At 37.7% G+C, this 14,309-nt stretch overlaps 2 protein-coding genes across 3 annotated transcripts; one reads left to right on the forward strand and one right to left on the reverse strand.

Annotated features, from left to right (window-relative positions):
• Positions 1-1,524: 1,524 nt before the first annotated feature.
• Positions 1,525-6,912, reverse strand: LOC142368293 (major histocompatibility complex class I-related protein 1-like). 2 transcript variants are annotated; one of them, XM_075450422.1, is made up of 6 exons: positions 6,707-6,912; positions 4,006-4,272; positions 2,989-3,270; positions 2,338-2,637; positions 2,122-2,135; positions 1,525-1,749 (listed from the first exon to the last, which is right to left on the reverse strand). In XM_075450422.1, the coding sequence occupies exons 1-5, from the start codon at positions 6,753-6,755 to the stop codon at positions 2,131-2,133; spliced, it is 903 nt and encodes a 300-aa protein (XP_075306537.1). In that variant the 5' UTR covers positions 6,756-6,912; the 3' UTR covers positions 1,525-1,749; positions 2,122-2,130. The 2 variants fall into 2 exon arrangements, with proteins under 2 accessions (XP_075306537.1, XP_075306536.1); XM_075450421.1 differs by lacking the exons at positions 1,525-1,749; positions 2,122-2,135 and having other exon boundaries at positions 2,327-2,637.
• Positions 6,913-8,491: 1,579 nt separating this feature from the next.
• On the forward strand, positions 8,492-13,746 carry tapbp.1 (TAP binding protein (tapasin), tandem duplicate 1). The gene is made up of 8 exons (XM_075449579.1): positions 8,492-8,804; positions 9,907-10,098; positions 11,055-11,303; positions 11,385-11,744; positions 11,847-12,170; positions 12,589-12,690; positions 12,846-12,874; positions 12,994-13,746. Exons 1-8 carry the CDS (start codon positions 8,744-8,746, stop codon positions 13,003-13,005), a joined length of 1,329 nt encoding a protein of 442 aa, XP_075305694.1. The 5' UTR covers positions 8,492-8,743; the 3' UTR covers positions 13,006-13,746.
• Positions 13,747-14,309: the final 563 nt, after the last annotated feature.

The following is a 14,309-nucleotide window of genomic DNA, read 5'->3' on the forward strand; positions in this document are numbered from 1 at the left end:
AGCACAGTCCTTCTTTCTCTTTCTTCTGTGTATCATGTTCAACTTCTGACTAATCTCTCCATGCACATTCAATTTGTTACATCTTTGCCATATGTTACAGTCTGATCTTCATCCCTGGTCTGAGCATCATCAACAATGTTTCTGGCACAGATGATCAGCTGTGGTCACCTCTGGAACTACAGCTGTATCATCTTAATCCTTCTCTAGACTTGTATTGCTGGGATACATTTTCTGTTACTGCCATATAGTAAAGCCTGTTTCTAAAAAACAACTTGTCATTCAGTATTATCCCTGTACAAAGTGTGTTTGAAATAATCTACAGTTCTGTAAAATAACATCAATACATTTAAATAAAAAAAATACATATGACAGCTTTTAATATCATTATTTTCTGTTTCTATATTTTTACAAGATACTAAAGCTACATGACCTAAAACTTCTTTTTGTTCAAAGTTTTCAGTTAAGAATCATTTCTACAGATAAAGGCCATGTTCATTTAATCTGTGACACCAGTAAATACTCATCAGGCAGCATTTATGAAACTGCAGCGTCACTCTGTTGGACATGTTGATGCTATAAAGAATTATAAAAAGACACAGAAATTTGGCTTTTTGGAGACTTTATTTAAAGGCAAGAAAACTTCCAAAATTAAAAGAAGAGACATAAAACTGACATTTCTCCATTAAAACCAACACAGGAAGTGATTTGAGCCCAACGGCTGAAGTTTCAAATGTTTACAAATCAAAATAAATCCCTTTTCCCAAAATATCTTCAATGCACGATGAAAAGCATAAAATAATTAAAATCTCAGATAAATTTATATCAAATCAAAGATAAAAGAAAACCTCTACTTTGGAGTAAATTTTAAATCAAACTTAAAATCATCATTTACTTCAACCTAATAAAATCAAAACAGAAGTTTTATCACAAAGAAACATGAAAGCAGAATATTTACACATTTGTAATATAATTTGGGCCAATGTTCATATCTGTTATCTGTGCACATACATGAGCAGTATCTGTAATGTTATTTTCCATTCTTATAGATTCTCTGGAAATAAACTAATAAGTGGCATTAACCAGACAGTAATTCTGTTTAATTACTGAGAATCGAGATATTCATGAGATTAATGCAAAACTAAGAAGTTTCCATCCTGATCCTCATCAAACAGGAACAATTTACCATCAGGAGTAACTCAGATAAACCAGTTACACTGACTGCTGTCTAAAATCTGCACTTTAAACGTCATGTTTTTAGCTGTTTATGATTGATACCATCATGTTTTCAGACCCTAATAATATAGATTTATAGACTAGATGGATGCATGCATGTTGTCCGTCTCTTTAGTTGTTTTTATGTAAGTGTGTATGCTTATCATCAATATTGATAACTGACTGATTAAAATACAAGAAAACCCCAAAACCAGGAATAAAAGTCTGTAAGTTGTAGAACTACACAAAGACAATTAGATGCTGATTATTTTTGCTTATTTGAAGAATATTGCGATTAATATTTTCTGTCTCTTCTTGTAAGAATATAAAGAAACTCTTTGATTTACCAGAATTTAAACAGTTAAACAATGGAAACGACCTCATTCATCATGATACCAAATCCAAATATTTGCCAAATTTCAATAACTAAGAATTTATAGCCACTTCTCTCATCAAATGTGCAAAACAAATTAATTCATGGTTTACAGAGAAGAGGGTGGTGATGTCGTTCCTTATTTCAGTGCAAACTTCATAAACCTGGAGAGACACAAAGATAAAAGATTACACAAAACAGAAATCACTGTTTGTATGTAGGTCTAAATTTAAAGTGTTCATATGACCTGAAAAATAATTTTACCTTGAACAGTGTTTACCTAGAATGCTTTTTAAGCAGAAAAACTCTTGTTAATTAGTTTAAACCATAAATGTACATTGATTTTCACCGTCAGATGTGAACATTTCTGAATAAAATCCTTTGTTTATTTCTTCAAATAATCTGTCAACTTTACATCATTTAGTTTAAACAGTAATGTGAGAATATAACTTAAAGTCGGACTTATTTAACAGCTTTTGTTACTACACAATTAGTTTGAGATCAGATGATTTATACAAAATAAATGTATCACTTACCAGATGGAACTAGGCTGAAAGTAAAAGAAGAAAAAGCTCATTATTACAGCTGTTACAGATTTAACATTCTCATACAGATCATGTCTTACAGCATCTTGTAATATTCACATTCTCATGAAAATGGCTCAGAGTCGTTCACTGCTTATTTCTAATTGAACCTGATTTTGTAATGGAAATTTTTCTTCTTCCAATTCTATGAGGTCAGTTAAGTCTGACCTGTGTTGGTCTTGATTTTTGTTTTCTCCAGCTTAGTGGCGATGTCTTCCGCTCCAGAGAGCTGAAACAAACATTCGTACTTCATCCACTCTTCAGTTGGAACAGATGACAGATCCAAGTCAGCGCTCATCTGGAAGGTTCCATCATTGTTGGGGAGGACCTCTCCTCTGACCACACCCTCATGAATCTCATCTCCATCTTTCCTCCAGAACAGATCAGCTCTGTTAGGATAGAAACCTGTAGCATGGCAGCTGACTGGAGAGGAGGCAGACTTCTGGAGGAGAGACACTGAGGGGAGCTCTGAGGAGGAAACACAAAGTTTGTAGCTTCTGCTTTCATTGGGCGAGATGCAGGTTACGCCCTCGACGGGTCACCAGTCCATCACAGGGCCACACAGAGACAAACAACCATGCACACTCACTCCTAGGGTCAATTTAGAGTCACCAATTAGCCGAACGTGCATGTTTTTGGATGGTGGGAGGAAGTCGGAGTACCCGGAAAGAGAACCCACGCACACACGGGGAGAACATGCAAACTCCACACAGAAAGGCCCCAGCTGGGATTCATACCAGGAACACTCATGCTGTGAGTCGACAGTATTAAAAACCACACCACCGCACAATCTGTACACTGATTCAGGTGGGATTCTACCTGTTCTCATCAGAGAGCTCCTCCCATAGTTCACATACTTCTTCAGCCAGTCAGGACAGATCTGGTTCAGATAATTCTTCTCCTGTGCCATCACAGCTCTGTCTCTGTCCCACTTGTGTTTGGTGATGACAGCCTGCGGTGTTGGAGCGATCCATGTTTCTGTCTGCAGGTCCAGTAATATGAAGTCTTCTCCATCATAACCAAACTGATCATAACCTCTACGAACCTGGTCAGTCTCATCATCCCACTCACAGCCGTACATTCTCTGGAAAATGTGAACACCTGACAGAGGGAGACAGCAAACCACAGAGAAAACTCAACTCAGAGTAAAACCGATGGCAGGAGGTATCTTTTTGGTTCTGCTCATTCTAAAACAAACTTAATATATTTGAAAAAGAAATAACGCTGAAGTTTTCAGTTTCTGTGATATATGCTGAAATATTTTTTTTAAAAGAGGGACTTTTAGAAGATTTCTTGAAAAGTTTTAAACAGCTGAGATGAGGCCCCTCTGTGCCTCTGACAGCAGGACCATCATCACTGCTCTCCTCCTCAGAGACCGTCTTATAAACTTCTCTCTCAGCAGCGTTCAGGCGAGCAGGACGCAGTAAACCCTTAAAAGGTGAAGCTTCTGCAGCCTTCCTCAGGTGTTCTGTCCTCTGCACAGGAAGTCAGCTTCGTTCAGTCTGAGAGAAATGAGTCCGATCTAACAGAAGGCTCCGCAGTCGCTCGTATGAATGAACAGACTCACCTCTCCAGTCTGCTGTGTTTCTTTCTGCTGCCAGATTTTAATTTCCAGCGTTCGTCTCCTGTTTTTCGCTCGTGTTGCTGTGCGCGTCACTCACCTGCAGCTGCCTTCATGTTTTCTATGTAAAGTTTATAATATAATCCCAGAGCATCTAAATGTGTGTGCCCTCTTGTGTGTGCACTTTTACAGGACTAAAACAAAAAAAAAAACACACAATCATATAAAAAAAGCCAAAAATAAATATTACCAATAAACACGAAACATAAACAAACCTTCAGCTTGATTGAAGCGCTGCATTGCAATTTGAACGTTGGCTTTAAAGGTCTGCTGGTGACCCACACAGGTCTGAGTCTGGCTCTCCCAGTACTGTGGATCCTCTGCAGTAGCTGCAGTCATCCAGTCTTGTTTGGGTACGTTTCTGTTGGTGATGCTGTCACAGTGACTTATCTGAACATCATCGACCAACCCAACAGACACATACTCTGGGAAGCCTGAGACTCCAGATGAAGCAGTGTAGAAATACTTCAACAAGTGAGTGACTGTAAAAAAAAAAAGAAGAAGAAATTAATGAGCTATGAACTAGATTGTAGGCTTCTTGATTAAAGTTTTTACTGAGAAATGTTATTGTGAAACACTCCAGAAACACTTTCAAGACATCAAAACTGCTTCTGATGTGAAGATAACAAAAGAATAAACACACAGTTTAGTTAACTTTTTGTTGCTCTATAATGTTAAAGGAACTCGTTCATAAATAACATGAACTTAACATGAATTAATTAAAAATCTGAATCTAAAGTGAAGTTCTATGCAGAGGACACATTTAATCTATAAGAGCAAATCAGCAGAAAATCGGCATGTTACTGTAAATTTAAAAAATGTAATAAATATGATGTAGGAATAATGAAACTGGACAACAACAAATTACAGAAACAGTTCAGGGTTTTCTGTTAGTTATGAAAGCTGAGTGGGGAATTTTCTTTTATTATGACGTCTGAAAACTGAGAAGATGTGTGTGATGTTAGGCAGTTTTTAGGAGCTTTAATTTTGAAATAAAACACCAGATTGTAGCAAAATTTTCAGGGGGCCTCTGAGAAGGTCTACTTTCAATCAAAAGTAAAATGTGCCGAAAATGAATAAGATACTGGAATTTTCCTATCATCATGGCTCCGAATATGGAAATTATAGGTAATATTGGACAGTTTATTGGGGCTTTAATTTTGAAACACAACATCATATTGGTATAATTTCTTTAAGGGTCTTTCTGAGGAGCTCTGCCCCTAATCTGATAAAATAAAGTGGTCTTGAAATCAATTCAATTCAATTCAATTCAGTTTTATTTATATAGCGCCAAATTACAACAAATGTCACCTCAAGGCACTTAAATAGTATAGTCCAATTCAAGCCAATTGGAATTCAATTCATAATCATAATCAGGGAGATTTATTTTAAGATGTACATGAATATATACAGAATAAGAAAAATATTTGAAATATAAAACCAGATTTTACACATTTTTTAAATATAAAAACAGATTTTTCTTGACAGATTCCCAGAGCTGGTATACTGTGGTATACTCTCTGGTAGGTGAGCCTTTATATTTACGTTTAATTTTAAAATGTACCACCAGATTGAGATGATATTGTAGTGTATTGCTGTGGTGTATTGGGAATCTTATGTATGAAATGTAACGGGGATCTAATTTTAAAAATCAAAATTCCCGAGTATTGTGGGAGTATGAGGTGCCTAATGTAAAAAGTTAACTAAGAAGTTATAGTTCACAAATTTTGAGTACTTATCTACATTTCCTCACATTTAAAATGAAAATTAACCTAAAATAACACTGTTAACGTACTTTTAAACAACATGTATAGAGCTCAAATATAAAGCCGACATTTAAATATGAAATCTAATATATAAACATATCTAAATATAAACATTATATCTAAATGTAAATGTTATAACTAAATCTGTTAAATCTAAATCTTAAACGTAAATGTTTTGAAAATATGCTAATTGACCTGCGCATTGTTGTACGCTCAACCAATACACACGGAGAGAAACACACAATCCCCGCCCACAACTGTTGGCTGGATGAGAGATGAGATGAGAGATGAAAGTCATGTTTGACTTTTGGTTTGGGTCAAGAGTTGTGGGCGGGGTTATGTCTGTGTGCGTATTGGTCAAAGATTGGTCAAGGGGCGGGGTCAATTTGCATGTTTTCGAAACATTTAGATTTAAATCAAATAATAGACACGCTTTATATAATTGAGCTGTGTACATGTTTACAAGTCAATTCTAGGTTAAGTTTAATCTTAAATGTGAGGAAAATGTGTTAAATATGAATTTAAGGTCAATTTAGATCAATTATATCAAATTTGCAAGCAATAACTTTTACTAAATGTTTACATTAAGCACCCCATATAGGAATGACACCATATACAGTTTTAATTCTCATTACTATTTATAATATTTTTCAATGTGCAAATCACTGGCCAAATGTGAAATACCATTCAGATGTAGCATGCTTTTACTTTGAAAATTGCTCTTAATTTTGAATACCGAAATCTCCATAAAGTGCGCACAATAAAACAGCGAAAGTGGGTCAGCAACTTTATGAAACACATTTAAGTGAAAGAGTCCTCCGTGTCGCTCTGTTTTGGACAACATATTATTCATTTAAGTCTCTCACATCTTTATTTTTTGTCTTATTTTCTTCTGCACTTTGTATAGAGTTAGTACACTCTACCTTTAAAGTAACGGGAAAATATATATTTTTAAGTTGATCTTGACTTTCATTCCAATAGTTCCTCGTTTTCAGGCTTATAAATAGTCAAATAAGGAGGTTTCGTAATCTTATGAACTTACAGAACTTGTTCTTTCATCAGTGACTGTCATGTAAACCTAAAATTTACAGACATAAATATACGTTTATTTGTTAGTTACAGTAAATCCAGTGCACAACGGTGAACTCACAAGCCGTCACCCCGTGTATTCCTAGGAAAAGCAGGAAAATGAGCTTCATCGTGACCTGCAGTGTCGGTTGCGAGCTAATCTTTAAATCCTGCAAGTTAAAAATAAAGAGTTAAAGTTTGTTATAAAAAGAGTTAAACTGAAGTGAGCGTTGATCTGGTTAAAATTTAAACAGAAAAACAACATGTTCAGTGAGTCCGTCACCACGGAAGTATCCTCAGTGATGTAGTTGATATACTTCTATCTGACCAATAGGAATTAAAACATTACTATGAGTCATGAGTCATCAGGTAAAATCTAAGTGCTGGGGTTGTCGGTGGTAAATTAAACTAAACTGAGTTGAAGGTGTTGTCAATTTATTTAACAATTATGTCCCTAAATATGGTATAAATAATCAAAATGTTGTAGATATTCACGCAGTAATATATGACATAACCAATATTCTTATTGTTTATAATTTCATACCGGTTGAAAAAGTTGTAAAAGGTTGATAAATCCTTTATAAATTGAGTTCCTTAAAGATAACACAAAGCACCACAATGAAAACAAGATAAGAGAGAAGAGAAGTGATTTAACACACCATTTGACTTAGAAACACACAGAACTCCCACAGAATAACAGAATGACAACATTTACTGTGAAACACTTTCTCTGGCATTGTGTGTCATTACATTAAAGTAACCCCTACATTCGGACAGTACATGTTATATATGTATATATCTATCTATGATTCTGATGTTTTAATGGTATTATAAACACAGATTCCTCAATGCTGTAATTATTTGGATGAGGCAGAATTAATGAGTCACACTGAAACTACCTTGATTCTAACTTAATAAACTTAACTCTTCTGTTTCTCTGTCAAACCCTGTTAGTGCTTTTCTGGTATGTGGTAAAACAACAAACTAATAACTGGTTTCAACAACAGCTATGTGTGGCAAGGCATTTCTAATCCTGCATGCACTTGTAGAAGTCTCTGACAGCGTTAGAGCTCCACCACTGGCCTGAACAGCACACATCACAGAGCGCCTTTCTTGGAAATCACGTGATGAGTCTGTTTGGTTTTGTTTTTGTGTGCATGACACCCAGACACACACACCAGAAAAACAGACATGTTTGTTATCTGATCTGTCAACACTAGATCAGTATTTTGTCCTACTAGTTTTGCCACATTTCTTTGGTGATAGAAGAGCATCAGTAAACATTCAGCCATGTTAGACTGAAACATGACAATCCTTTAATAAATAGCTTGAACACCTACATATTGCTTCTTTTCTAATAATGTAAACACAACATGTAATGGCAAGACAGATATATTCATTTATCATCTTTCCACATCATTTTTAACTTAAATTTATCCACATGTGGCCGTTTCTGTTTTTCTTGTCCTCATTTCACCCCGTTCTCACAGGCCGGAGTCTACTCCTGACACCTCACAACCTTAGATGTTCACTTGCTTCTCCCTTTAATCATTATTTTCTGGATTTAATGTGTCAAGTGAGCATAAATCAGTCATCCACATATTCTGACCAACCGTAGCCAGGAAATAAATCTGTTCCAGGGCATTTTTGACAAATAAGCAGGCTTAGGAAGTAAGGAAAGGAAACGTTGGTGTGAGTAGGGAACGCGTCCCGATCCAGTACTGCTTGTGTTGTGCAGAGCCGTTTATAGAGACGGCTCTGGTATTGTGTGGCAGTTGGGGCCCTCTTGTGGTTGTAATTTGGAACTTGTTGGTCTACTGATTAAACTATTGCTGAAATATGTTGGTTAAAACTCGTTTTTTTCGGTTTCCAATCATTTATATATTTTTTGCATAATTGTATTTACATGGCAGCCTTGCAGTGAAGTATTTAATTTTGAAATTATGACTGGAATTTGTCATTTTTACCCAGCTAACTCACAATGTATGAGAAAGTGAAACTAAACATGAGGTCGGGCTTGCAGGGGAAAACCAGCCAGCCTCTCACTCACTTTCGTCCCTCTAAGTGCAGACTTTATCTGTAAAGAATAGACCCGAGAGCGGAGGGAACATTACCAACCATGACGAACTTTTCTACGATTTATAAACTATCACTGGTTGCCGTTGCCTGCCTCATCCACGGTAAGCTAAAAACGCTAATTTCTGTTTTATTACACCGACAAAATGCAGCGTGATACAGAAGAATTATCTTTATGCGTACAGTAATGTTCCATATGGCATATAAGGTGCGCTAATTTCCGTTTTTATACGACCTATGCATGAACGAATCAGCAATGGTGGCTAAAGCTTCTGCACATTTAAGCGATTAAAAGAGTAAAAATGTGTGTTTAGTGAGCCATGTACATGCCGAATTTAACACAAGGTCAAGTTATTTTGTAAAACGTCTTAATTCATGTCTTAGCCGTATATTTGTTTGTGCTTACAGAGGATAATGTTAAAATTAGTCATTTGAAAATGGAGTTTGGTGTAAAGTGTCGTCACGACAAAAAAAAAAACCCAGCTGATATTTCAGCCATTTTTTAGCTGAACACGAATTTGTTTACTTAAGTTTGTCATTTGATTAAGATACTGAAGGTGTGAATAGGAAATAGATTTTAAAAACTAACTGCTGTTCAGTGTAGATTAAATCCATTTTGTTCTTTGTAAAACATTGAAGCTTTTAGTTATGTAAGGTCTAATGTGGCATTTTATATTTTACATTTCTTGTGCCATTTGTTCTTTTGTCCTCCACTTAGTTTCCTCAAATGTTTTAAGGACACACTGCACACCATGCTGAGATATGCCACGTTTTCAGCTAACAGCTCTTTGGGAATCACCTTGTTGCTGCAGAAATCCTGTTTTCTGTCTGTCAGACTGTGTTATCTTTGCTGTTTTTCACAGATGCAGCTAAAGAAATGGGAACAAATTATGTGTCTTTGTGACAGGCTGCTGGGAACAAAGTGCCTAAAGATCCAGTTTAAAATGGCCTCTTTGTTAAGTTGTCTGTTATTGCTCAAGCCGACTAAAATATTGTAAGAATGTCTGGCTGCTTGGGAGCAAAATATAAAGAAATGATGGGCACATACACATGTTTTAGGTTCTAATTCTTTGGAAAATATCTAAGGAACCCCAGCATGTTACTGTGGAATATATTGTCATAATGTAATGTAATCCGACTGCAACTCTCCTGCTTTGTGGTGTTGTTGACTGACCGTCAGTGTCTTGTTGAATCTTTTGGCTGAAGCCTGCAGCAGCAGCTGTCCAGTGTTGGAGTGCTGGTTCGTGCAGGAGAAGGTGGGTCGAGGAGGAGGTCTAACCGGGGCGACAACGCAGGAGAAAGCCCTGCTTCACATCAGAAGGGACGCACAAAGCCAGGGTGCAGAGTCCCAGCGGGCTCCATCGGACATCAACCCCGACAGAGTCTACACTTTTACTGGTGAGTTCAGCACGAGTCTGAAGAGGGTGTGGGGCCACACATTCGTCTGCAAGATGTAGAAGATTTTTCCATTCTTCCGTGTGGGTCCTGTCACAGGGATGGCCTCCGTGACACATTTTTCCAGCAGCCTTTTGGCTTTTCCAGGTGATCTGCACTAAGCTACAGATGGGTAGTTTGCTCAGGTTTCCCCTGGTGGTGGAGGCCTCTAGTTACTTAGAAGTTACTGAGTTTCTGTGACCTCACAGACTGTAACTATTCGCTTGAATTTCTTTAATTTTCCACACGATCAGAACTCTTTGGAGATGATTTTGAAACCAAACAGGTTAACAAACAGGTTATGAATATAAGACTTTGATTTTAATTAGACTATTATTGTCTTAAAGTCGAACCCAGAGGTCCACAGACCTTCCTTCCACACAGATATGTCATATTTGATCATTTTCCTCAATAGATAAACCACAAAGTGTGTTATTTTGTCTATTTATTTGACATTTTTAAAAAGCTTTTAGGTTTCCTGATGATGTTTAAGGTCATAGAGCTGTAAAATCCATCACCCCATACCCCCACACATCCACCTCCACCCATAGACTGATTATTATAAACCCCTGCAGACAGAGACTCACAGTGCACTGCACTTTTATCTGACTTACTTATGCTGCAATATGTGCAATACAGTCATACAACAATCGGATTGCACTGGAACTTTTTACTTTAACTCATACTATTTTTAATCTCTTGTATATTATTTAGATATCTTTATACTGTGTGCCTTATATCTTTTCTGTATCCAAAGCCAAGAGCTCCTGAACTAAATTTCATTCTGCCTGCATAGTGACAATAAAGATTCTTGATTCTTGATATTGATGCAGCTTTCTCAAACATTCTCAAACCGCTTTAACATGTAAGTCTTTGTGTCCATGTGAATGTATTTTCACCCCACATCCTCTCCGTCTCAGACCCAGCTGCCACTCTGTGCCAGCGGGCTCTCAGCTCTCCCAGAGGCTCAGTCAAGAAGCCCCAGTGTGAGGTCAACCCCTTCCTGCCGCAGCCCTCCAGCCTCAAATGGGTCACCACACTCACAGAGTCGGCCCTCAGCCCCGTTTACCTGGAGGCTGAATGGTTTTCGTCCTCCTTTCAGGGCCTCGATGACCAGCTGGGTGTTTCCACCATCACACGAGCTCCCACGGGATCTAAAGAGCACAATGGTAAAGACGCACGCCAATTAGAGTGAACGATAATTACAATGTTCTTCGTTTGTGTCTGAGTTATGTGGTTGGTTTCCTCAGTGATCCTGAGCGTGACCAGTAAAACCATGTCTGCGCAGTCCAGACTCGGGGTACCCGTTACGCTGGACTGTGGCTTCTGGGCCGACCCTTCCTCGCCTCTCTCCTCGACGGGCTTTGCTGTGGAGTGGCGTTACCAGTTCAGAGGCGACGGACGAGTCGTTCTGGCCTACGACGGCAAGACGGACCGCGTGGCCGATACTCAAGAAGAGGGGGCCACGCTGGACTTTGAGGGTTTGCATGAGCGGGGAAATGTGTCCCTGACCCTGCAGGAGGCGAAAGTGAGTCACTCCGGGACGTATATCTGCACGGTGTATCTGCCGTACCTGCTGGCTCAGGTTGCAATGGAGCTTGAGATCGTAGGTGAGCGGAAAGATTTCTCATGTCTCTGCTTTACTGAAATAAACTGGTTATTCTGTTAGAAACTGTGATAAACACTAACTTTCTCTCTTCCCCTTTACCCAGAACCTCCATCCCTCTCCATCCACCCGTCCCCGCTGCCGCTCGCCGTTCCAGGTCAGACCGTAAACATCCAGTGTGAGGCGTCCGGCTTCGCCCCCCTCCCTCTGGAGCTGAGCTGGGAGTTTAAAGGCGCAGATGGGACGTCCAGGCCCCTGGGAGCGGGCAGCGTGTCGGGCCACCGGCAGGCCTGGGACGGCACCTTCAGCCAGAGCACCAGGCTGGAGCTGGACACATCTAAACTGGACCTGGGCACAGGAGGGGAGGTCACCTGTGTGGCTGTTCATGCTGGAGGCACACGGCGGGCCAGCGCCATCCTCAACGTCATCGGTAACGCGTCCGAACCGTCACTGAGCTTCTATCTAGTGGATACAGATAGATATAGATTATTATGACTCACCGTCATCTGAAAGACCGTTTTAGAGTTTGTTTTACACCTAAATGTTGCAGTTTTTACATTTATTTGAACTGTTTCAGCAGCTGTTAGTGACAGACGTGTCTCTAACTTTACATTATCAACTCTCAGATGCATATGAGCACTTTTTCCTGAGATCGTATCATCCAGTCCTGGATTTATCTGCTAATGGTTGCTTTATGATATGAGACAATGAAAACACACAGACAATAAAGTCATGATCGGATGCACCTATGTTCCTAGATGACAGGCTGGTAGGATGAATTGTTTATTAGGAAAAAGATTGAATAAAATCAGTCAAGACTTTGAGTTTTTTTGTTTTTTTCTTTCCAGGGTTCAGTGGCCCTTCCATTGAGGACTCAATGGCGATGGTTGGAGTGGCGTTGGTGCTCTACGGCCTCATCAAGTTGGTCTCATGGACCTTTATCAGCTCAGGTAGCGTTTATTCATTCCAAGACACAAACAGTCTGGTCACTATTAGGATCAACTAAGTTAGAAAACAAAGAACAGAAAGTAGAAGGTTAACTTCATATTCAAAGTTTCTCTTTTTCTGTTTCTGATTCTTTGTTTTTTTATTTTTCTTTGTTTAGGCTCAGATACGGCCGGTACACCAGATAAGGTGATGTCACTTTTCTGACTCTTTAGAGATAAAAATCTGGAGCTTTTTTTTTGCTAAAGATACATCTGAGCTGCTACTTGGTGCTTCCTCTTCTAACTTTCTCCTTCTCCCCCTCACAGAAGGAGAAGTAAAGACGAATGAAGTCAGCTGAAGTTTGTCATTAAACCACTGAATGTTGATCTCGGATGGGATGCAGCAGCAGCTCTTCAGACCTTCTTCTGCTGATGATGATGTTGTTTCTTTACAGCCGGTATGGTCGGTGAAGATGTGTGTATAGACCATAGAAGTTGTGTTTTCTTTATCTTGAGTTGCTGAGCTTTGGGTCTACTAGTATTTTCGCCATTTTGTAGTTAAGGCCACTGTTTGATGGGGAGAAATTTCTGAAATTAGCTTCAGCTTACTGTAAATGTTGGGATGTACGTGTCTTTAAAGTGATGGAGCTGTCTCATCAGGTTGGCTCCCTTTGTTTAATTAAACATCACAAAAGGTGGAAAGGTGCAAAAAAAAAAGAAGTTTGAAATGGTGACATGTTGAAATATCAGCTTCAGATTGGAGATGTTATCAAGTCATGCTTTCCACTTTACCGTGTCATTAATCACACGAGTCTTTGTGTTTTAATCATAAAATGAATATTCGACTAAAGTCCAAACTGACTGTTTTTGTAAATACAGAGAATGGAACAGCTGTTTTTTTTCACTTTGTTGTTAAATGTGTTTGTAAGAAAGATGCTTTAATAATGCAAAAATGTACTGAAATTAAAGAAATGTGAAGGAAGAGACAAACAGCATTTTTTTCTGCTGCATGTTGAATTAAAAATCTGCTTCAGAATTAAATAAACTGCATTTTAATTTAAATAAAAGTATTTCTTGAAACAGTTGCTTCTTTAATATTTATACCCCCCCCCCACACGAGCTGCTTCATTCTTTAACCCATAAAGACTAGATGCTTTATATTAGAATATATTATATTTATATATTTACTTACTTTTTTGTCATTACTTAAGACGCATTACAGTATTTGTGTTAATGTGGAAGATTTAAATTTATAAAATGAAATGAATACAAAAAATAAATACATGGCTAAATAATTAAGATTGTATGAGCATAAATGCAACAGAAGTCTATTATAATTATGAAAAATTATTTATTAGAATCTGAAATAAATGCTTTTTTTCTGCTTTAATTTGAAACTATCTGTTTACTCTTGTTTATTTATTTACTTTGCGACTCAGTTTTCAATTTAATTATTTTTTAACTGGAATATATCTAATTTCTTTCTTTCTTCATTTTTCTGCTTTGTTTATTTCTGTATTGTTTTTTTTTTTACATTGTATTGATCTATTTATTCCTTCCAAATTATTTTCTAAATTTATTTTATTTTGATTTCACCATACATTTTTTAAATCAAATAAATTTTATTTATAGATCTATTTACT

Source organism: Odontesthes bonariensis, chromosome 18, assembly GCF_027942865.1.
Source record: "Odontesthes bonariensis isolate fOdoBon6 chromosome 18, fOdoBon6.hap1, whole genome shotgun sequence".
Taxonomy (NCBI): domain Eukaryota; kingdom Metazoa; phylum Chordata; class Actinopteri; order Atheriniformes; family Atherinopsidae; genus Odontesthes; species Odontesthes bonariensis.